The sequence below is a fragment of the Phocoena sinus genome, chromosome 20 (assembly GCF_008692025.1).
Source record: "Phocoena sinus isolate mPhoSin1 chromosome 20, mPhoSin1.pri, whole genome shotgun sequence".
NCBI classification, from domain to species: domain Eukaryota; kingdom Metazoa; phylum Chordata; class Mammalia; order Artiodactyla; family Phocoenidae; genus Phocoena; species Phocoena sinus.
Genome location: NC_045782.1, coordinates 17,047,017 through 17,071,379, shown reverse-complemented (window position 1 = coordinate 17,071,379; position 24,363 = coordinate 17,047,017). Strand labels below are relative to the sequence as shown.

Genomic DNA, 24,363 nt, shown 5'->3' with positions numbered 1-24,363 from the left:
AATTCTGTTAAAGTAGTACATTTCTTAGTCATTTTGTGGCTTACTGCACTTCCGGAACCAACTATTGATAAACTTCCTCTTTTTCTACAGAAACCATTTCAGTTTGCTAAAGGACCATTTTTAATCTGAACTGAACCACCCCTTTTGCTTTCTTAGCCAAATGACCAAAATGTCCAGTTAGAACAAGAATTCAGCATTCTGCAAAACAAGTTAAGAGCTGAGGTAAGACAATTTTCACACTGGCAATCTGGTTTGATCTTTGCTTTATACAGAATTTATTTTTAAAACTAAAATTTCATTACTGTTTTAAACTTAAAGTCTGAGAGTCTAAAGATGTCTATAACAGGTATTGTGGTTTTGTTGCATGGAATTTTAAAAATTCAGTGTTGAGCCTGCCTTGGAGAAAAATTTTCACCTAGGTTTCTATAATATTAACCCTTTAAAGTTTATTGATTCACTATGTTGACCTTAGCTCTGTAATTAAAAGAAATAAATCTATAGCCATGACAGAAAACGCTAAGGGTTGGAAATAAAACTAGAATTCATGGGGATATGACTGAATTTACAACCCCAAAATACCGATTGCTAAAAGTTCTGATTTGCTGTCTATAAAATTCTCCTGTATATAAGCATAATCCATAGACCTAAATTATTTTTACTTTTTAATCCTCTTTAGTTTCCATGGTAAGAATGGTCACCTTCACCTAATTAAAAAAAAAAAAAACCCAAAGGTGATTAGATGAGATATTCAGTTATCATCATATATGCTTTATTTTTCACACAAATAGAATTTTAAATTTAAGTAATAATGATGACATGAAAATATTATCCTTCATTTTTACAGCTAAGAGAAAACTGTTATGATAAAATGTGTATATATATACTCATATCATCTACATATTTATGTCATGTATTATAATCTGAGTCTTTAGTAAACAGTGTAAAATAGATACAGAAAAAAATACCCACAGAATAGAAAGTTGTTAATATGGAGAAAAGATGCTTATTCTGTAAGTAAGCTGGACAATTACAAAATGAATATCCTCCAAAATAAAACCTGCAAAGAGTTTACATAGACTTGTAATATAATGGTTATAAAGCGGGTGGTGATATCCTATTTCAACATTTCATTAAATACTTACGACTTTCCCTCATATAAGTCCACTTTGGATTTCTTCTAAGTAACTATTACAGAAGTTAAAAAAATAAAGATTTGTATCTCTTTTTTTTTTTCGCAAGACTTGTCTATATATATACATATATTTTTAAAATAATTAATTAATTTATTTATTTTTGGCTGCGTTGGGTCTTTGTTGCTGCGTGCAGGTTTTCTCTAGTTGTGGCGAGCAGGGGCTACTCTTCGTTGAAGTGCTCGGACTTCTCATTGCGGTGGCTTCTCTTGTTGCGGAGCACAGGCTCTAGGCATGTGGGCTTCAGTAGTTGTGACACGCAGGCTCAGTGTTTGTGGCATGTGGGCTCAGTATTTGTGGCTCACAGGCTCTAGAGTGCAGGCTCAGTAGTTGTGGCGCACGGGCTTAGCTGCTCCGCAGCATGTGGCATCTTCCCGGACCAGGGCTCAAACCCGTGTCCCCTGCACTGGCAGGTGGATTCTTAACCACTGCACCAGGGACATCCCATCTATATATTTTTAAAGGGTCAGTCTCAAATGTAGAGTTTAATAGTGCTTGTGTTTTTCAACTAATGCCTATATAATTCTACTCAGAAGGAAATTATGAATTCTGAATAAGTCTGAAATTGTTAAATATAAATCTGATGCCTGTCAATGTCCAATCTTTAAAAATCACCTCAAATATGACAGCTTATAGGCTAACCATTCAAAACTCCCATAGCTGTTTTCATAGTCACAGGACTAAAATGGTTTCCTGGTAGTTCTTGTCCAACCTTTTATACAAGACTAACTTCAAAAGTTACTAACATATCTGTTCCCAGAGAGCTCACATCTCCTCCCCTCATAAAGCATTCCTGTTTCATAATTTTACTACGAATGTAACAGAAGGAAAGAGCTCTAGTACAGGACTGACTGGTTTCTGTATCAGTGCCACTGTTTAGAGCTGTGACACTTTGGCAAGTTACCCAACTTCTCTGTGCCTCAGCTTTATCTGTAAGATGATGATAACATCACCTTGCTCATTAAAATAGGATAGTGCTGAACATTTGGCATGTACTCAGTAAATGGTAGCTATTACTACTGATAAAAAATAGTCATCGAATAATTCCTAACATAGTTCAAAGTTAATTTCCCTTTCTGCCTTTCCTCAAGATATGGAACTGCTGTGTTCTTCCTTTTCTGGTTTCATAACATTACTAGTTGGAGATACAATAAAATTTAGGTACACTAAATTTTAATCTATTATATTATAACATTATATCAAAGTAACCGAAATTCAAATGATATTTTTGATACTGCTACCTACACTTGCCTTGTCTAGGATATGCTATCCAAATCTCCTTGATCCCCCTTAAAAGACAATGACATCTCTCTTATCATATCCAACTTAGCATCAATTTTAAATGCTAAATCCTTTATGTACTTATGCATTATATTTATGAGAACATGTCTGATATATGGGGACTCCTACTTCACTATAACTGCCTTTAAAATGCTTAAACAGCTGGTTTTTTTCTTCTTTTTAAAAAATGTTCTATATTCAGGAAAAACAAAGGACCAAAATCACAGACTTAAACCTCAAAGTCCAAAACTAAAATAATGAGCAAAATACTGCCGTGTAAAAGTAGACAAATTCAGGGTTTCCCTGAGCAGCAGACTAAGGGATTTCTAGGAAAATGCTATATAGATTGTGCATAGGTTATTTAGAGTAATTAACAAGTATGCTTCTGGGTAGTGCCAGGAAAAAAAGGGAGGTGGGGAATCTTAAGGATACTTAGAACAGATAGGAGAGCCTGAAATGAAAGGTAAGTGAGTTTGAGAAGGTGGGTGATTTAAGTCCTGTCCTCCATTTTGGGAAGATCGTTCCTCTTTGCTGGTTCCCTGTATCCGCAAAGACAGAGAGCAGCATTTTGTGGTTCCTTCTTTCTTCTACTTCAATCTTCTCCCCCAACGTCTAATTTTGTGCACTTTAACCTTCTACCCTAACTTCTTGCTAAATGCATAATCACTATTTATTCTTCAGCTTTTTTATTAACTTTTCTTCAATACCTTCTCTAATCCACTTACCTTCCCCTTTTCCATGTATTTGCTGCTTACTCTAAGTTTTGCTTTATTTTTCTCCTTTGTGTTATTTTGTATTTCTTTGTATTCCTTTTTCATTTCATCTTATCCAACATTTTCTCCTCCTTTTTACTCCCCTGCCCCATATGGTTCTTTCTTTCTACCCTCTTTCCCTGCAGAAGCAATGTTGGTATTTCAGGTATACATGGCTTATATATACATTTAAAATACATATGTTAAATAACTTTCTGCATTGGTAGAAACACTGGCCTCACTGTCTCTGAACTAGAAAAAAAAAAGCCAGTTTCTTCACTATTATACCCCCTATTTATTCTTTTTTAAAATCCTGTTCCTTTTTTCTGGACTATTCTGAATTGCTGTAGTAGAATTCTAAGACATTCTAGTATTCTGACGTAGCAGACCCTAGGAGGTTAGATAGCTAACTGAGGAGTTGGAGAAAGGAGTAGGATAGGTAAAAAATAGAATTTGGTTTTAATATCACTGTAACCCTTAAATGACAAGTGGCAAATCTCATGCACTGAAGGTCTACGACGTTCCTATTGACAAAAGAGGCTATGAACCTATCAAAATTGATCTTACAGATGAAACTGGGCTGATAATTATATTCCTATTTGGGTTCTTTTCTTCTTTAATGCCTTTTTCAGCTAACTGAAAAAAGGAACTGTGTGGGTTTTTGAAAAAAATTTAAGAAAAGTCACAAAAGAAGAAACATTTTTTTGGTGAAGACAATTCATGGCCTATGTTTTCTGTTGCTTTGGATGGCATTTTTTGAAAACTAAAGTGAAACTCTAAAGAATAACACTTGCCAATGAGGCCTTTTTTGGGGGAAGGGGTAATCTGTAAGAATAGGAGGAGGTAGGAATTGCATGGATGATAACCAACTAGAGATGATTTAAATTCCCATATTTACGCCAAAAGTTTCAATTTTTTTCCTTATTAAACCTTTTGCAAAGTTGATATAAAGCATAATTTAATAACTCAGATTTTACCTTCTCTGCTTACATTCTGGTAGAAGTATTAATAAACAGTGAAAAATTGACATGGAAAAGAACCAAGAAGCCCAATATAGGTTAAGCATTTACTGAGCTGCTGACATATACAGCACTCTGCTGTAAAGGAATCAAAATATAAAGACATGAGGCAGCTTGGGGGTGGTAGAATAGAGCATATGCTTTGGAATCAGATGGTCCTGGGTATAAATTCCCAGTCTGCCACTAATAATGATATAACATTCGGCAAATTGCTTAAAGCATTTGAATTTGTCTCTTTATCTATAAATCAAGGATTACTCCATCTTTCTCAGAGTTATTTAAAGGTTAAATGAAATGAAGTATGTAAAACACCTGAGACGGTGCAACACATAGGATGTTCCAGATAAGGAATTTTCTTTGTTTCTTTCTGCCTTCTTCAAGGTTCTTTAAAATCTTGTTTGAGGGGGTGGGGATAATAAAAAGAAAATGTGAAAAGTAATTTAAAAAACACAATTATTTAAAAGAAGTGTGAGTGAGGTACACACATGAAGAATTATCTAAGGAACTAAAAAGATAACAAGAACTTCGGGGATTCAGGGAATGGCTGAGCTCCTTGGGCTGTGGTCAGTCACAGAGAATTTGGTCTAAGAAGGGAATTTAAGCTGAGGTCTGACAGACGAGGACAGGTTCAGTTAGGCAGCCAGAGGGGGAAGAAGAGGCTGGGTTTGGAAGAAAGAACACACTCTCAGAGGGTGAAAAATAGCATAATGAAAAGTGTCTGTTTAGGAAAAAAAAAAAAAGTGTGTGTTTAGGAAGTATGCAAGATAAGGAATGAGAAGTTTCAGTCATGAGATATGAATCTGGACTGGTAAACTTGAGCCAGGTGGAAGAAAATTCAGTTTAGAATTTTTATCTTGACAGCAATGGGGAACTCTCAAGCAAGGGAACAGTAACCTGACCATACATGCTTGTAAGAAGACTAATTCATCAGCAGTGTGCAGGGGGTTTAAAGGAGAAATATTTTAAAATTTTAGGCTTTAAGTATTACAGAGAAAATAAAGAGACTGTACAGGAAAAAAAATTACGTCTTTTCTTCTACTGTGTACCGAGTGGCAGAGGAGTAAGCAATGAAAACTACTCAAATATACTGAAAAATCTATTTGCAAAACTTGAGGGAGTTCTTCTTCTATTACTGTATCTTGCACAGACCATCAAATCTCTCTCAGATTGCCTAAAAATCAGAGGAAAACTATAGTTTCAAATCATACAGACCAGCATCTAAAACCCTGAGATTTTCCTTTCCCTAATGTTAAGAAATAACCAAATAGTTACCATTATGTTTAATGATGTGCAAAACAAGTATATTACACACGGAGCTGAAAAGCATCCTCACTTGAGAGAGAAAGCATTTGAGAACAGGAGAGATTAAGTGACTAGTTCTCATGGTTAGATAGGTAGTTAGGTGGTAGAAGTAGAACTGGAACTTAAAAGTCTTCAAGTTTTAGCATCTGCCACATCCCACAAACTTATAGACATGCCTTCTTTTCTTTTATGTTGTCCCCCTGGCTGGAATATTTTATTTGCTTAATTAATTCTTACAGACCTTTCAAGATTCAGTTCAAGTTTTACTTCTCTGAGAAACCTTCCCTGAAGCCCTCCCAGGCTAGCTTAGTTCCTCTGTGCATCTTCTGCAAACCTTTGTGAGAAAACTTATCAAATTATTACATTTATTTATTGTTTCTACCAATAGAAACTTAAAAAAAAATTTGGGGGTTATCTCCTAAACCAGAACAGGGCCTGACACAATGGTGGTGTTTATCAATTAATAAGTGAAAGCAGCAGCAAGACTATTTACTCAACCAGATTCAACGAGCACTTGAGGATTTTGAGCCTAGGACAATGAGTTGAATCGAATCCTTTAAAAATATGAGATCCTAATATAAAGACACTGTGCTGGACACTGATGCTGCTGCAAAGATTACTCAATACAATAGATTCTGTGCGTGAGAAACTCACAAAGGTAAGTACCATTAACAAAAATAGAGAAGTTAGGACAGGAGTCACTATGGAGATGAAGATGAATTCTGTTTTTAATATGTTCAATTTGCTGATAGTGATATATATAATGGAAATGTCCACCAAGAAGTCACACAGATGGAACAAGAATTAAGGAAATTTAGGCTGGATATACAGGTTTGGGAGTTAGAGCATAAAGGTAAGAGCTGAAACCTTACAGATTCAGGATTAAGAAAAGTAGTTAAGAGTGAGGACAGAGTACACATCAAGTTATCAAGTACCATATTTAGGACGCAAGAGAAAGACAGGAGTTAGTGAGACGAGCATGAAAGAAAGATGACTACGAAGAGCTACTCGAATAGCAGTGAAGGAGTAATCAACAGTGTCAAATGTGATCAAGAGAGGAAAAAAAGAGAAAGAAAAGACCACTGGATTAGGTAATAGACGGTTACTGGTGTCCTTCGAGGCAGCAGGATCAAAGTATTTCTAGCAGTAAACAGAGGAAAAAGTAGCATGCACATGGTACCAGCATATAGAGCCTATGCATTTGAGACGTATGACTGTGAAACGAAGGACTGTAATGTAATAAACCTACAGAGGCAGCAGGGCCAAGTACAGATCTTATGAAAGAAGAGAGATCACTGCCTATGAATTCCAAATGTTATATGATAAATTAGAGTATATTTAAGAGTTGGTCACATTAGCCTATAGTGTATCAAGTCTAAATTAGAAAGATAAATACTTATCAAATACCTACCTACTTTATGCCAGATAGTAAATGATACGTAATTGTCTTTCTTTCTTTTATTATAAAACTACTGGTAAAGAGGAAACATTCTGAAATGGATCCCAAATATTTCACCATAATTTTGTTTTGTGGACATCTGAACGATACTTGTTTCTCAGAGACAGAAGCAGCTACAACAGAGAAGCAACCACAGTCTCCTATATTTAGAACATCAAGGTCATATGTCTCAACTAATTCTCAAAGCACAACAGAGAATCCTTTGGGTCAACCAACACAATTCAACAACCTTTCTTCTGGACAACCAATAATAACAACTGCCGAAGTTGCTGCTGGACAACCAACACCAGCTGTCTATGTGTCTTCTGGGAAACCAGCAGCACATACTTCTGCTGGACAACCACTTGCCTATAATGTCACCAGACAACCAATACCAATGGCCAACACCTCCTCCCAAGGGACAGCACTACCTGTGTTCACCTCTGCCAGACAACGATCAACACCTGCGCATTCTTCTACCAGACAACCACCACCATCTGTCCGTACTCCCATTCAACAACCATCATCTATCCACACCTCCTCTAGAAAATCAATACCACCAACTGCTCATAATCTATCCATACAACCAACACCAACTGTCAGAAGTTCACCTAGGAGTACACCAGGATTCAACCTAGAAACTACCACTAAGATCAAGAGCCCACAGAAAACCAATTCTAATTCAATAGTGGCCATATTAATTGGTTTAATTCTGACTTCTATGGTGGTAGCTATAATCATGATTGTATTGTGGAAATGCTTGCGAAAACCAGTGTTACATGATCAAAACTGGGCAGGTAGGTCTCCATTTGCTGATGGTGAAACCCCTGACGTATGTCTGGATAACATTAGAGAAAATGAAGTGTTTCCAAAACGTATATCAATTGTTTCACTTAGGGCCTGGAAACCAAGCAAAAGCACACTTTTAGCAGATGACTTAGAAATTAAGTTGTTTGAATCAAACGAAAACATTGAAGATTCTAACACTCCCAAAACAGAGAAAATAAAAGATCAAGCAAATGGCACATCAGAAGACAGTGCTGACGGATCAACAATTGGCACTGCTGTCTCCTCTTCAGATGATGCAGATCCGCCTCCACCGCCTCCTCCCCCTCTTGATTTGGAAGGACAGGCGAGTAACCAATCTGACAGACCCACAGTGACAACTGTATCTCCTCTTCCAAATGATTCCACCAATCTCCCACCACCTCTGGACTGCCCCAATCAAGTCTGTGAAGATCATGGTTCTGAGTTCAAACAGTCATTTCCACCTCCCCCTGACTCACTTAACTTGACCCTGCCTCCAGGAGATTTTATGAAAAACCAGGAGATCCAGTGTCAGCAGTTCCCTAGTCCTCCTGACTCTGATCAAAATCTCAATGAATCCCTGCCACCCCCACCTGCAGAACTGTTATAACTACTACTTGCTTTTTAGCTGATTTTCTATTCTTCTCAAAGGACTCCAATCTTTTGTTTTTCTTCATGTGATGAAATACATTAAATGGCAATTGGTAGCCAATTTTGATTTTTATTCAGGAACTACCTGAAATCTGCTCAAAGCCTATGTGCATAGGTGGAACTTTAAAAAAAAAAATTATATAACAGTGGTCTATTTACTGGCTATAGGCCCTAACTTTAATGTACAGTACATTTGACATATGTGGATGGTATGTGTATCAATAACTTAGCCATTTTGGAAATAAGCAATCTACATATGCTTATTATTACCCAATAGATATTTTTTTTTCCTGAAAAGCTGTGTATAAAGTTACCTTGAATAAATAAAATTTTATTTTTCCATTTCAAAGTTTGAGGGAGTGTGTGTGTGAGAGAATTTAAATATATACTCCAAGTTTTAAACAAAACTCTAAGTTTTAAATTAATACCTCAGGTATTAAATAAATATTCCAAGTTTGCAGGGATGAGAGATTAAAATGCATGTTTATTTGAGAATAAATTTCCTTTTAGCTCTCATTGGAAACTGTCAGACAAACATATTAAAGCATCAAATTAAGGGGCTGAGTTGGGGACATTTACTCTGAAAAAAATACGAGCACACACCATAAAACGTAGACATTTTTTTTATCTTGTTGGGGGAACACAAATTTTAGAACTAACCACTTTAAAAAGTTTCTTCTTCTTTTTTTTTTGGCTGTGCTGCACAGCTTGTGGAATCTTAGTTCCATGACCAGGGATTGAACCCGGGCCCTCAGCAGTGAAAGTGTGGAGTCCTAACCATTGGACTGCCAGGGAATTCCCAAAGTTTCTTTATATGCCTCAAGCACCCCCAAAAAATGAAATCTTATAAAAGAAAAACAAAAAAAAAAACCCAAAAAACACACCAAACCTCTATGGCTTCATTCCAAATTCAGATGACTTTTTTCAGAAAAAAAGGATTGTATCAAAATACAGATGGTTCTCAACTTTAAAAAACTCTTAACTACTTTTCTTACACAGAATTTCATCTTTTATTCATTACCTGACACGTGATAAATCTGAGTTATCAGAGTAGGGGCGGGCCCAATCTTTGTCAAAGTTAAGACGGAGAGGGTCCACTGGCTGATCCTCGTGGAGATGCCAGCCCATGCCTGCAGAAGTGCTCCTCTGCCCAAAAGCGCACATTCTCCCGCCTTACCCCACCCGAACTCGGGGGACAGTCACTTAGAATGAAAGATGGAGGCCATAGTGGTAACCTACCCTTGGAGAACCTCTCATAGCTCTGGGATTTTTCAGAATAAAATACAGTATTTACTGGCAGCACTGGTGTTCAAGAAACCAATAAAGCTCCATCTTAATAAAAACTAGCAGACTTCTGGACATTGAAATTTTATATACAATGTTTCTCTTTAAATCTTTTAAAGAGTACTTTACTGACTCTTAAAAAACTTTTTATCTGCAGACACACTTCCTTTGCACTTCTTATTTTTCTCGAATAAGCATGATGTTTATTGTCATATTACATTGGTTTTCCTGTCTTCCACATTAAAAAGTTCTTTCATGTATTTTTCAAACTTACCATTTTTGAGGTTAATTTATTTAGCAACAATTAGGAGGTTAAGAATTTCTGCTTATTCGTTTGAATTTTAAGTATTCTAGTTAGGGTAAATAAAGTATAAAGTTTTTATATTTGGTCAAGACTTTGACATGCCTTAAATCACCATAACCTTTCTTGCTTTACATATAGGATTGTTACCTAACGGGCTCTTTCCATACTTCTGTTCTTCTTTTTCATCACTTTCTTTTCCTGACCTCTTGAAGGAGAAGTATTGGGAAATACCAACCCTCATAGACAAATCAAAGAGCTGATGACCTGGTCATAGTCGTGTCTGATTTCTTCAAACACTACAGAGGCAGCTTTTCTCCTTCTGTTCTTTGTACAACGGAAGAACAGACTCCTGTCAGCAGCTGCTTTTTGTTTTTTAAGAAATTCTCTGCCAGGGGGAAAGTAATTCCTATTTACTGAATGCAATTTTCCCCACTGAGGTCAGTGGAAGCTGAGCAGCCAAAGAGCGGCAATCCTTTGCCTAATCAGCAGAAAGAAACGCAGAAGAGAAAACGCTGGAACAAAGGAAAACCTACAGAAAAGACTAAAGAAGCAGGATTCAGAAGAGAAAGTTTATTTCATGACTACGGCAAAAGGACAAGGCACAGGGGAATAAAAGGTAGACTGAACTACATACTACACACCAGTGGTGCTCTTACCAGATCCCATTAACCAGATTCAGGACAACCCTCAAGACCATCTAGTTCAGCTCCTTTTATTTGTTAAATGCTGAGAAAACAGGCCCAGAGAGAGTAAGTGACTTGCTTAGAAGTGGTAGTGAAAGCTGAGTTTGTTACCTGACTCCTGGTTCAGCATTCTTTTCACTAACACAGGACCAAAGAGCACCTACCTCACACATTGCAACATACATTTATCACACATGTATTCCATTTGGTGTTGGTGGTGGGCAACACAATGAATTAGATGAGAGTGACTCTAATTGTTGTTATTACCTAGTTCTGAACAAAAAGTAAAGTAGCAAAATATATGGGCACCTATAAGTAAAACACTGCGATATTAGTACATGATTAGACAGATCAATGGTACAGAATGGAAAGTCCAGAAACAGACTCAAATCTCAAATCAGTATTGGGACAACTGGATAGGTACTTGAAAAAGGTGAAACTGGATTCATACTACATTAGAATAAACACCAAATAAATCAGAGATATAAATATAAAACATGAAATTATATTAAATTATATAAAAAATAGAAGAAATATGAGTGAATTCCTTTATAATCTGAAAGTGGGATAAACCTTCCTAGTTGAAACTCAAAATCCAGAAGCATTAATTAAAAAAAAAAAGGAAGTCCAATTACATAAAACTTTTAAATGTAAAACAAACACTATTAAAAAAGAAAAAAATAGGGCTTCCCTGGTGGCGCAGTGGTTAAGAATCCACCTACCAATGTAGAGGATACGGGTTCGAGCCCTGGTCTGGGAAGATCCCACATGCCACGGAGCAACTAAGCCCGTGTGCCACAACTACTGAGCCTGTGCTCTAGAGCCCGTGAGCCACAACTACTGAGCCCACGTGCCACAACTACTGAAGCCCGTGTGCCTAGAGCCCGTGCTCCACAACAAGAGAAGCTGCCGCAATGAGAAGCCCATGCACCGCAATGAAGAGTAGCCCCTGCTCGCCACAACTAGAGAAAGCCCGCGCACAGCAACAAAGACCCAACACAGCCAAAAATAAATAAAATAAATAAATTTATTAAAAAAAAAAAAGAAAAAAACATACCTTTGTCAAAAGACAAAGGACAAACTGGGGGAAAGATGTGCAACTTAAGTTAAGACAAAGGGCTAATATCCCTAAAGTTTAAAAAACTTAAATACTGACTGCGGGGGGCGGGGGGGGGATACCCACAACACACTAGAAAAAACATGCAAAACATATAAAAGATAGTCACAGAAGAAAAATTTAAATGATCCTTAAAAACATACATAAAGTATACAACTTTTCTTATAATAAGCAAGATTTATTTAAAATTGAACTGAGATACTATTACCCATCAGATGGAAATAAATCCAAAAGGGAGAGGCCACGACAGTAAGGCTGCGTACCGCAAAAAAAAAAAAAAAAAAAAAGAGTGGAGCAGAAGTTGTCATAAATCTGGTCTTATTTTATAAAGCCCCTAATGAAAGTTTTCCCTTTTACATTATTTCATGTAATTTAAAAACAATGTAAATTGTTTTCTCAGTAAGATAAAATGTGAAATGTTCTGAAGAAATCAACTAAAATTTATGCTATTATTATTATTATTTTTTTTTTTTGCGGTACGCGGGTCTCTCACTGCTGTGGCCTCTCCCGTTGCGGACCACAGACTCTGGACGCACAGGCTCAGCGGTCATGGCTCACGGGCCCAGCCGCTCCGTGGCATGTGGGATCTTCCCGGACCGGGTCACAAACCCGTGTACCCTGCATTGGCAGGCAGACTCTCAACCACTGCGCCACCAGGGAAGCCGCTATGCTATTATTTTTAAAACATAAAATCAAATAAATGGTCATTCATATAGTACCAAAGATGTCTCTGGAGACAACAATATTCATATCCACTGACCAAAGTAATTTCATGAAGAAAAAAATCCTTAACCCAAAAGATCAAATAAAATACATTTACTTTACTACATGAACTGATAATTAAAAGAATTAGATGCTCGTTAAAAAAAAGCAGCCTTGTTTGTGCATAGCCTGGGTCAGACAATCCTTTGTATCAGAAAGATAAAAACAAAATAATCATATTTAAGTACTTATGTACTTCTCCAAAAGATGAACAGTTAGGTGGTTGATAAATTTGAAAACCTGATTGTATATAATAATCACCATATTTGGTGGGGGGGGGTACATAAAAAAATCAAACAGATTGTAATATGTTATTGTAAAAAGTGATGACAATTGTACCATTTTAGAAAAAATAAAAAGGCAGAGTTAAAAATAGTTAAACTAATATCTTAGAAAACCATCCACAAGGAAGGTCAAATTCATTTTCAACATTTTTCAATGTATAAAATGAATGAACAGTAGGCGCAATAGAAAGAACCACAGATTCTTCACGAGGTGAATGTTAAAATGTGGAGCCTAAGCTCTAATCACAGAAATGGGTAAAGGCCAGGTCTAATGTGCACGAGGTTTTCCATCCTACAGCAAATCTGAGATATATGGGTACACTCAACACTAAATTAAAAAAAAATTTCTTTTGGTCCATTCTGTTGCGTGTGCACCTCTTGCAATAAATTTGAGTCAGCACCAATGACAGCTCTGCAGTCCTCCTATGTGGTACTGATCAGGTGGTTGCAGAGCTTCAGCTCACAGCAACACAATGCAGCTGAGCAGGCAAGCACAGCCCACAGCCAGAAGCGGTTCCTACTTTCCAGAACAAGGCGACCTTTAAGCTTAAGTTTCCCGGAGAAAATGAGATGCTGATGTAGAAGACAACACTATGGTAAGCCGTTATTTAAATCAGTAAAAAATCGACTTCGGAATTTTTTTCCTTTTCCTTTTCTTAAGAGAAAGTCAACGTTAGGATTGAATATATATTCAATAGCAAGTGCATGCACCAGAAATTTGCTGCAGTGTCAGTTGAGGGATTTCTTTCTAATATTCATTCACTTTGTAAATATACACATTGTTTTCCTTTAGAATCGGGACTGAAATATACAGAAAAGAAATCACTTTATAAAATGTGAGATTTAAAGGTATGGTGTTGGTCAGATTTTTCAAGTGCCTTAAAATGTTTTGCAAGGATATATTTATCCTGAAAAGACAAAGATGCATTTCAAAGTATTGTCTTAATATCTAAATAAAATCTCATCCTACATACACATTGACTATTTTATTACTGCAGAGATCTGAAGAAAACAAAAAACCAAAAATAAACAACCAAAACAGACACGACAGCCATTTTTTTCCCATCTGAGTAAGGAAGAATATTATGAAAAATAGTAATAGCTTAAGATTCCGACTCTTTATTTGCCGAGAATGCCATTTTATAATATCAACATTCTGGGAAGATAAATAAGAAAGACTATGGTAAAAGAAGGGAGAAAATAAATGAGAAAATGCAGAAGGCAGTAGGGGGAGAGAGTCTCTATCACATAGCCCCAATTGAAGGATTAAGCATTTGGACTATAAATGAAGGGGAGCTTTGTTAGTTTAATCACTGGAACAATTATAAAAGAACTCAACAACAACGAGGTTTATTGAAAATTTTGCCTAATGCTAACTGACCCATGCAGATGCCTAATTGTATTTGCATATTAAAAGAAGGGTGTATCTGTTTGTTTCCAGGCTTTGATGGAATATCAGATATTGAAAATGTCTCCCAGCCTGTTCATCCTTCTGTTTCTCACACCTGGTATTTTATGCATTTGCCCTCTCCAATGTATATGCACCGAGAGGCACAGGCATGTGGACTGTTCAGGCAGAAACTTGACTACATTACCATCTGGACTGCAAGAGAATATTATCCATTTAAATCTGTCTTATAACCACTTTACTGATCTGCATAACCAGTTAACCCAGTACACCAATCTGAGGACCCTGGACATTTCAAACAACAGGCTTGAAAGCTTGCCTGCTCAGTTACCTCGGTCCCTCTGGAACATGTCTGCTGCTAACAACAACATTAAACTGCTTGAAAAATCTGATACTGCTTATCAATGGAACCTTAAATATCTGGATGTTTCTAAGAATATGCTGGAAAAGGTTGTCCTCATTAAAAATACACTAAGAAGTCTTGAGGTTCTCAACCTCAGTAGTAACAAACTCTGGACAGTTCCAACCAACATGCCCTCCAAACTACATACTGTGGACCTGTCTAACAATTCCTTGACACAAATCCTTCCAGGAACATTAATAAACCTGACAAATCTCACACACCTTTACCTGCACAACAATAAGTTCACATTCATTCCAGATCAAGCTTTTGACCAACTCTTTCAGTTGCAAGAGATAACCCTTTACAATAACAGGTGGTCATGTGACCATAAACAAAACATTACTTACTTACTTAAGTGGATGATGGAAACAAAAGCCCATGTAATAGGGACTCCCTGTTCTAGCCAGATATCACCTTTGAAGGAACATAACACATACCCCACACCTTCTGGATTTACCTCAAGCTTGTTCACTGTAAGTGGGATGCAGACAGTGGACACCATTAACTCTCTGAGTATGGTAACTCAATCCAAAGTGACCAAAATACCCAAACAATATCGAACCAAGGAAACAACGTTTGGTGCCACTCTAAGCAAAGACACCACCTTTACTAGCACTGACAAGGCTTTTGTGCCCTATCCAGAAGACACATCCACAGAAACGATCAATTCACGTGAAGCGGCAGCTGCAACTCTAACTATTCACCTCCAAGATGGAATGGTTACAAACACAAGCCTCACTAGCTCAACAAAATCATCCCCAACACCCATGACCCTAAGCATTACTAGTGGCATGCCAAATAATTTCTCTGAAATGCCTCAACAAAGCACAACCCTTAACTTACGGAGGGAAGAGACAACCACAAATGTAAAGACTCGCTTACCTTCTTCTGTGGCAAGTGCTTGGAAAGTAAATGCTTCGTTTCTCTTAATGCTCAATGCTGTGGTCATGCTGGCTGGCTAAGGGTCTGCATTTTCTGAAATTAATGAAAGAACTCCTCCCTGATGTATAGTTGGGAAGATATGCCCCTATCTAACCAGTGACTCAAGCTATATTATGTATTCAAGAAAGCCAGTCTCACATTTCCGACTCTGATGTGAATGAAGCAACTCGTCTTAATGAAGAGTGCACAATGTCTCGGTACTTGCTGCTACTTTACTGTCTTAATGAAGTAAAACTAATGAGTTTCTTTTTTTTAAATGAAATGTTTTCTTTTTAAGGCTTCAATTTACTGCACAAAATATAAAGCATCTCAACTTTAATATGTATTTTATGTATGTTTACACTGTCAAACATCTGGGAAAAAATAAAAGGTCTATGCTCATAACTGTGTCACTGGCTTTCTAGTCATACCAACTTAATCTACTTGGTAGAATCAAAATGACTTAACCTTTTTTTGTTCTAGGGTACCTTGGTAAAGTCTTTATGGAAAATGTAATATTGGAGGTATCCAACAGTTCTGTCACCACATAAAGTAAAACTGTGGTTGCCTCCCTATGAATGGTTATGTCACATCATTATTTTGCACACAAGCCATGATTGTTTTAAATCTAAATGATGTCCTGCTTCTGAGGAACTCTTGGCTACTTTACAGATTATATAATGGACAAAAGCTCTTCAAAAAGCTAGAAGACACTAGGCTTTGCATTTTAATAAGTAAAGTTTAATGGCGTTGTTTTTTGTATTTAAGGAAAGTATTAAAAATGTAATAAAACTTTCAAGCTTAAAGACATGTTAAAATATTTAAAAAGTTAAAAGCCTCCTATGTGCAGGAGAGGGAAATTTATCTTTTGCACATTGGAAGTTAGAATCTGACTTACCTAAGTTAAAAATAAGATTAGTTTCAGGATAAAATCATGGGGATCTAACAAATATGGGCAGTACTAAGGAAGGGGAGGAAAAGGAAAGGAGAAAGGGAAAGAAGGCTGGGATTCATCTGGTGCTACGACCAGGTGATGAACCCAATAAAAGAGACAATAGGAATACAGCTGGGCATGGGACAGATCCTGACACTCCCAAACTGCACTGGGACTTCAACTAGAAGAAAACTGAGAATTTTCTACAAATATACAAGTAAGCCATCTTTTGAATCAGAGAAACACATAAGTAATAGCCAAGAGTCAGAAAAAAAGGCCCAGCAACACAGCTAGATTAAAATGCAAGACAGCATAACTGAAATGGGTGAGCCACAAATGAGGAATTTAATTTGTGAGACATAAGGAAGAATCTATTTCAAGCATTCTTAGAGTTGGTAAAAGACTACAGATAGAAATTTTTGGGCTCCTTCCTAAGGAATTTTAAAACTAAGATTTCTTTCCACATTTGGAAGCATTTCTATTCAGAGACAGAGAAAAGTAACAACCTTCTAATGTGCTCTTTCTTTTTTCTTTCTTTCTTTCTTTTTAAGGGGCAGGCTTATGGAAAAATTACTTCTAAGCTTCAATGAAGCAGTTCCTCTCCTATACTGACTTAGTGCAGTGACTCCTGAACATTTTTCTGCCCTGGCAAACCTAACTGGCTCACTATTGTCAGAAGGGAATCTCACCATGAAGAAAAGAAATTATATGAAATAGTCCCTAAATGATTTGAAAATGGGCAAGCTGTTTCTCCTCCCTCCCAATCAACAATCTAGTATCTTCACCATCAATGGTACAGGCTAATTGCTTAGATATTTCCTAATCTACCACATACTTGCATCTTGTTTTAAAAAACCACACACAGAATTGCACAGAAAGTAGGTTTCTTAAAAGTAACTGTCTTTCACTCTGAGGGTGCCAAAAATTCAATGCTGTCTTAGAAATCCTATGAGGAAAAGTGACCAAAAAGTGAAATTATGTATTATAGCATTAGCAGCACCTATACATTATGCCAATCTTACTGATATGTCTGCAAAATGCAGAGAAAAAAATGCAGTAAATTTACAACATATGTCAACCACACAGACTCTTAACTCCTCAGAAAGAAGTATTATCTAGCCTTATAGTAATTACACACTTCCTTCTAAGGAAATTGTGTTCTTATCATTACTGATGGAGGAGGGAGCAGTATTTGCCACTCAAACGAGAACTACCGTATTATTGGGCTCCATAAACATTTCAAAATGTATCATCCTCAGTGTCTATCTCTCAAGCTCGTAAGTTATATATCCATCCATCCATACCTAAGGTTTGATGTCATTTTACAAGTAACTTTTGTTTCTCCCCAGTCAAGAGAATTCAAATAAGAGCACAAACACAAAAGCAAATGCAATAAGGGATAAAATAGCGGTGAAGGGTATTGTGCTCTGGTGTCAAATGTCCTAGGCCTAAATCCTGTCTCTGCTGCTTCTCAACTGTACAACCCTGGGCAAGTTACCAATGCCCTAAGTCATATGGGCTGGCAGAACTTATTCATAGTGGGTATTTTTTCCCGAGGAATAAATGGCATAATTCATATACAGTCTTATCACAGTGTCTTGGCATTCTACACGCAGTAATTTTGCTGTTAGTATTATTATATGTGTGTGTCCAAACCCATGCTCTGAGAAATTCCCACATATGTAAACACCCAAGCGCCACACTCTAAGAGCAAGAAAATGAAATAGTATATTTTTTGCTTCAGTCCCTGATCCTTCACCCTCCAGGATTCAGGTTCAGATGTTAGTGAGACGGAGACCCAGAAGAAAGTCAGAGAAACATTCTCTTATCACAGCAGAATGAGAAAATGTCTTCTATGCCTAACTTAAAAGATGACAAATATGTGCTATTCAATAATCTTCCATAACAACGTTCTGAAGCAACAGCAAATTCCTTTACACCAAAAATGTCACACAAAAGTCAGTTTAAAACCTTTATAAGATTATTCCTTATGAAATACATTGTAAGAACTAGATAAGGAATGATACCATGTACTGTAAATGTCATGCTTAAAAGTGAAAAATTATATTTCTATTAAAATCAGAATCAAAACAACAATGCCCATTACCATCAATCTTTTAAACATTATTCCAGAATAAAAAACAACAGACATAGGGCTTCCCTCGTGGCGCAGTGGTTGAGAGTCCGCCTGCCGATGCAGGGGACACGGATTTGTGCCCCGGTCCGGGAAGATCCCACATGCCACGGAGCGGCTAGGCCTGTGAGCCATGGCCGCTGAGCCTGTGCTCCGCAACGGGAGAGGCCACAGCAGTGAGAGGCCCACGTACCACACACACACACACACACACACAAATACTCAAAGAGAAAAACGTAAAGGAGATTGTTAATCAAATGCTCATAAAATTGATAAGAAAAATACTTAGATTTCCCAATGGATAAGTGGGTAAAGGACACAAACCGAATGTTTAAAAGATAGGAAGAAGCATGGGGATTGATAAGTATATGGGAATACGGCAAACCACATAATAACTGAGAAATAAAAATAAAATGTGATACCACGCTTATTACTGAAACAGCAAGCAATTTTTTAAAAAGTAAAAGAAAAAAAAAAATCAATGCTGGGGAAGACATTAGGAAATAGTCACATTCACATACTGGTACAACTCTTTGGCACAGCAATCGGCAATTGCGATGAGAAAACAGCTATTCTGAGCTGCTGCCTAAGCATTTTACAGTATGACAACCCTACACAGACCCGGAGTCTGGACATTTAGATAAGGACTCAAGTTAGGATTACCACCAGAGATTCCCACTTTGCTTTTCCTGGGGCACCTTTTAAAATAAGCACTTAGAGTCGAGCCTGTAAAAATTTAAGTGACTGTCATCCCAACCACCTTACAAGAGGTGCTTCCTACCCTGTACTGTATCTCTTGAACTGGGGAAGAGGACTGCTCTTCCCCCAGCTCACTGTGCACCCCCCCAGCCCCCGGCGACGTTTCTGGGATCTCTAAATAATAAATCTTGTGACTTTACTTCCTTTTTCTGAGTGTATTGAAACTGAGCCTTCAATCAAAATGACCCCAGGGGGTTTCACTTCCCTTGAAAATTGAGGGAGCTACTTGCCAACCCCGAGTGGGTGGCTTGTGCCTCCTCATTCAACAAGTCATAATCTGCATATCTTTAAATTAATATACCAATTACGTGGGAGGGCAACACAGCAATGATCAAAAACCTAAAATATTTTAACCTTTAACCTAGTAAATTCTAGGTAAATACCAGCATTCTTTCTAATAGCAAGAAAGACAGAATGCTAAATATCTACCATTAGGAAACTGGTCAAGTACATGATGACCCACGGGCCAGAATATTACGTGTCCAATACAAATATTTATGTAGAGGTTTTTTTTAAGTTTGAAAAGTGGAAAATGCATATACTAGAAAGATAAGCAAAAACTATAGGATATATAAACATGTATGTTATAGAACTATGTATAAAAACAACAAAAAAGATAAATATACCAAAATGCTAATATGTATACCAAGTGTGTTTTATCACCTGCTTTGTCTTTGAAAAATGCAAGAGATCTTAGAAAAGAACTATTGAAACAGCTGTCCAAGGGCTCTAGGCTGAGTAAGAAAATGAGATGATGCAAAATGAACTGTGAATAGGGAGGGGTGGTTAAGAAACTAGAGGGTATCATGGAATAAAGATCAGAGACAGAGACAGAGATGCACGATCAGATTTCTTGGAAGCACATACTTATTATATTAGCTTACACGGTTAACTGCTGTCAGGATTGTTCGCCAACAAATCTAACCAGACAAGCTCTTTTCTCTCCTAATAACAAAGCAAATGAACAACAACAACAAAAACCCCTCCAAAAAACTTTCAATAATTTCCCATGTCTCAGAATAAAATCTAAATTCTCAATATGGCTTACTATATGATCGGGCCCTTGCCACCCTTTACAGTATCATCGTAAGATTTTCCAGCTCCCTCACACTGTATAGTTCAAACAAAACATCTTTCTGTCCCTGTAATTCACCATGCTCCCTCCTGCCATCAGGCTCTCAGAGATTCTTCACTCCTTTCCCTCTTCTTCCCCTGGCAAACCTTTATTCATCCCTTTTATCTCTGTGTAGATTATCACCTCCTGCTAGGAGGTCTTTTTTCAGGGCGGGGTGGGGAGAGAGGCCAGCTTGATCTGAATTTATTAAATAAAAGGATGAATTAATGCAGATCAAAGATATGACTGGTACGCTAACAATAACCTACTTAAGACAGACCAAGTCAAACCTCAAGTCTTTCTTATTCTAGAGCTTAAGTTTCTTCCAATAGGTCAAAGTCTTAGCTTCATAGTCCAGTGAAAAAGAGAGATGAAAGAAAAGTTATGAATGAAGGGGATTTGTCTAGGCTGCTACTTGTCATATAAGAAATTAGTTCTGGACAGTGGGGAGTTACCTTTGGAACAATTTCAGAGAACGGTTAATTCTGATACCTGTGAACAATTTAGTACACGTAGATTGCTCAAGGGAAATCAAGGAAACAAAAAAAAAAGCCACCTCAATGTTTTAATAATGTGTTAAGCAGATTAGTCTGCTCCACACTTTAAAAACTGTGATACATTGGGGCTTTCCTGGTGGCGCAGTGGTTGAGAGTCCACCTGCCGATGCAGGGGACACGGGTTCGTGCCCCGGTCCGGGAGGATCCTACATGCTGCGGAGTGGCTGGGCCCGTGAGCCATGGCCGCTGAGCCTGCGCAGCCGGAGCCTGTGCTCCGCAACGGGAGAGGCCACAACAGTGAGAGGCCCGCGTACCGCCAAAAAACCAAACCAAAACAAGAAAACTGTGATACAAGTGAGGTTCTTAAGAAGCTCATGTTTTACGAAATGTCACTTTGGTTCAACGGCCCCAACTCTGTTAAACACGTTCAGGAACCAGCTGAGACACATGCCCAATACACCCATTTATCTTTTCAATAAACCATGGCCTGATATTCTGAATTTGTTGGAAGTTATTGATGAAATCTAAGTACAGAAATTAAACATACACACACAAACACACAATAAAAGCAGCAAAACTGTAGTTTTTTCTGATCAAAACAATTCGAAGAGTATTTAAAGTACACTGGGATTTAATAGAAAGAGCGTGAGATAAGACTGTCACCAAAAGCCTGTGTTGTTATCTTGGGTAAACGATTAAATGTGTCCTCTGGTAAAAATCTTGTTAAGAACACGTGTTCCACATGGGTATTTTAAAGAATAGATAAAACATGTATATTAAAGCACTTTGTAGGTGCTACATAAATAATGTAAATATTACTCCTATGTCTTGTATAAGAGATTCTTGGTAATTAAAAAGATCAGAAATGGAGATAACTGAACCCATAGTGGTACATAATTCCCCATGTATCTGTCTTCTTTAGTTACACTTCAAATAACTAATTTACAAGGTTTGTTATTTATTTATTCCATGGAAAATATGATTTATCAGTAAAAAATTAGATATCTGAATATTTCAAATGGGTATCTCAAGGCCAAGTATCAAATAAATCTGATGAAATACTCAATACCAGGAAATGTACTTCTTTACTTTGTGCTATTTTGTTGCCCATAGTCACAGCTCAAAAGAACAAAGTGAACACTTCTGGAAGGCTGAGGGAGTTCAAATGCCTGTCAAATGCTTGCCTCAACAGAAAATTAACTAAGATTTAATAGCTTTTCATCGAGAAAGAAAAGAACAAAAAACCACTAAGGAAAAATAAAGATGCCATACACCACAAAAACCACTGAAAGGCCCTTCCTTGCCACCCAGAGCCTCAGTGACCACAACTGCACCTGAGACACTGTGTAGTGTAAGAGTAACTGGCACACAGCCACACCCATTTACCAGTTCTATTACTTAGCATCAGATACTCAGCTGCATTTCCTAATACCAATGACAAATAAAGAAAGCCAATAAATGTTTAAAAATAATTTCATCTATCTACAGGCTCTAGTATTTCCTCATGGTATGGCTTTTCTACAATTGAGTAAATGAAATCTTTCTTGCTTAACAAAGTATACTTTGATGAAGTGTTACAAGTCTCTTGCCCTGACACTAAATTATAAAAAAAAAAGCTGCAGGACATTAAATATAAACTTAGAAACACATTGTAAAGGCTAGTCTCTTTAAAACATAGTAAAAGTAATCAAGGGATGAAGGAGTCACCTAAAACTAGTAAAACATCTTCATATATTAACAATGAGTTGACTATAAACTGATTTAAATTTTAAACATAAATGTCACATATCTAAATTTCTTTACATTTTTCTTCAAAGCAGTTATGTTTGAGTCTTTAAACTCTTATTCCAATGAGGCTGTCATTAGTGAAAACACCTTTGGGGCCCCTCCTTTCAAATATTACTAAGAGCCAGTTTATATGTCACACAAGAAAAAACTCATCTTAAACAAACATATTACTAAGTGACATTTTGCCTCATTAAAAATTTCAAATATGAAGATTTCCCCACCACATTTAAAAAGAACATGTTTTAGACTTTGACAACACGTCCAAAAATGTATTTCCCTAAAAATGTGTACTCAAAGGCATCAGGGTTTGAAGTAAGTACATCACCTCCAACAGCGGCTCTTCTGAAGGGAGCAATATTCACTTGGATGTATCTACCCTTAGATGCTTGTTTTAGAATTTTTCCCTATTGTTTCATAAGATCAAACCTCATAACTACATCTCAGGATTATTGCCTTTCAAGGATTATATATTTACACTAAAAGAGGTGAACCACAGTTGATTCAAAAAAAACAACTGTTTTCATAAAAATAGATGGATTGCAGCCACTGTTTCTTTTTAAGTACTGTCTAGTCATATATCACTAAATCATCCTTGATGAGTAAACCAAAGCCTTGTTTCACTAACAGCCAAGGCCACTATACTTCTATAAACCAAGAATCACAGAAAACAAAACCACTTGAGTAATCTTTTGCTTCAATTCAGGACTCCAACTCTAATCACTGTTACTAAATCAAGTCTTCTTCCTTTAAACTAGAGTCATGTGTGTCCATAATTAAAACTGGCGATTAGTCTTAACACTAGCACTGAATGATTACATACATATAATCATTAAAAGCTAAGTTCATTTATTAAGTGTTCTATGAAATGCTCTGCTAGATCCTCTGTGTATCCAGATAAAGACATCTAAGATCTAGGAGCTAAAAGTCCAATAGATGAACAGGAAAATAATATCCTATGTACCCACATGTTTATTGCAACATTATTAAAAATAGCCAAGATGTGGAAACAACCTAAGTATCCACCAATGGGCAAACGGATAAAGAAAATGTGGTGTAAAAAGACCCCGAAGAGCCAAAGCAATCTTGAGAAACAAAAACGGAGCTGGAGGAATCAGGCTCCCGGACTTCAGACTATACTACAAAGCTACAGTAATCAAGACACTATGGTACTGGCAAAAAAAACCCCAGAAATATAGATTAATGGAACAGGATAGAAAGCCCAGAGATAAACCCATGCACATATGGTCACCTTATCTTTGATAAAGGAGGCAAGAATATACAGTGGAGAAAAGACAGCCTCTTCAATAAGTGGTGCTGGGAAAACTGGACAGCTATATGTAAAAGAATGAAATTAGAACACTCCCTAATACCATACACAAAAATAAACTCAAAATGCATCAAAGACCTAAATGTAAGGCCAGACACTATCAAACTCTGAGAGGAAAACATAGGCAGAACACTCTATGACATAAATAACAGCAAGATCCTTTTTGACCCACCTCCTAGAGCAATGGAAATAAAAACAAAAATA

At 37.0% G+C, this 24,363-nt stretch overlaps 3 protein-coding genes across 9 annotated transcripts in view; 2 read left to right on the top strand and 1 right to left on the bottom strand.

Annotated features, from left to right (window-relative positions):
• NF1 (neurofibromin 1) overlaps positions 1–24,363 on the bottom strand; it is a 252,743-nt gene that overhangs the window by 57,532 nt on the left and 170,848 nt on the right. The window lies entirely within an intron of this gene.
• Positions 88–9,406, top strand: EVI2B (ecotropic viral integration site 2B). Its single transcript, XM_032617097.1, has 2 exons — positions 88–222; positions 7,026–9,406. The coding sequence occupies exon 2, from the start codon at positions 7,041–7,043 to the stop codon at positions 8,397–8,399; it is 1,359 nt and encodes a 452-aa protein (XP_032472988.1). The 5' UTR covers positions 88–222; positions 7,026–7,040; the 3' UTR covers positions 8,400–9,406.
• OMG (oligodendrocyte myelin glycoprotein) lies at positions 109–22,439 on the top strand. 2 transcript variants are annotated; one of them, XM_032617098.1, is made up of 2 exons: positions 109–222; positions 14,316–22,439. In XM_032617098.1, exon 2 carries the CDS (start codon positions 14,322–14,324, stop codon positions 15,645–15,647), a length of 1,326 nt encoding a protein of 441 aa, XP_032472989.1. In that variant the 5' UTR covers positions 109–222; positions 14,316–14,321; the 3' UTR covers positions 15,648–22,439. The 2 variants fall into 2 exon arrangements, with proteins under 2 accessions (XP_032472989.1, XP_032472990.1); XM_032617099.1 differs by lacking the exon at positions 109–222 and adding an exon at positions 12,415–13,470 and having other exon boundaries at positions 14,316–16,011.

Coding starts and splice junctions, on each gene's coding strand:
- EVI2B (XM_032617097.1), top strand. CDS start 7,041: ATGGATCCCAAATATTTCACCATAATTTTGTTTTGTGGACATCTGAAC.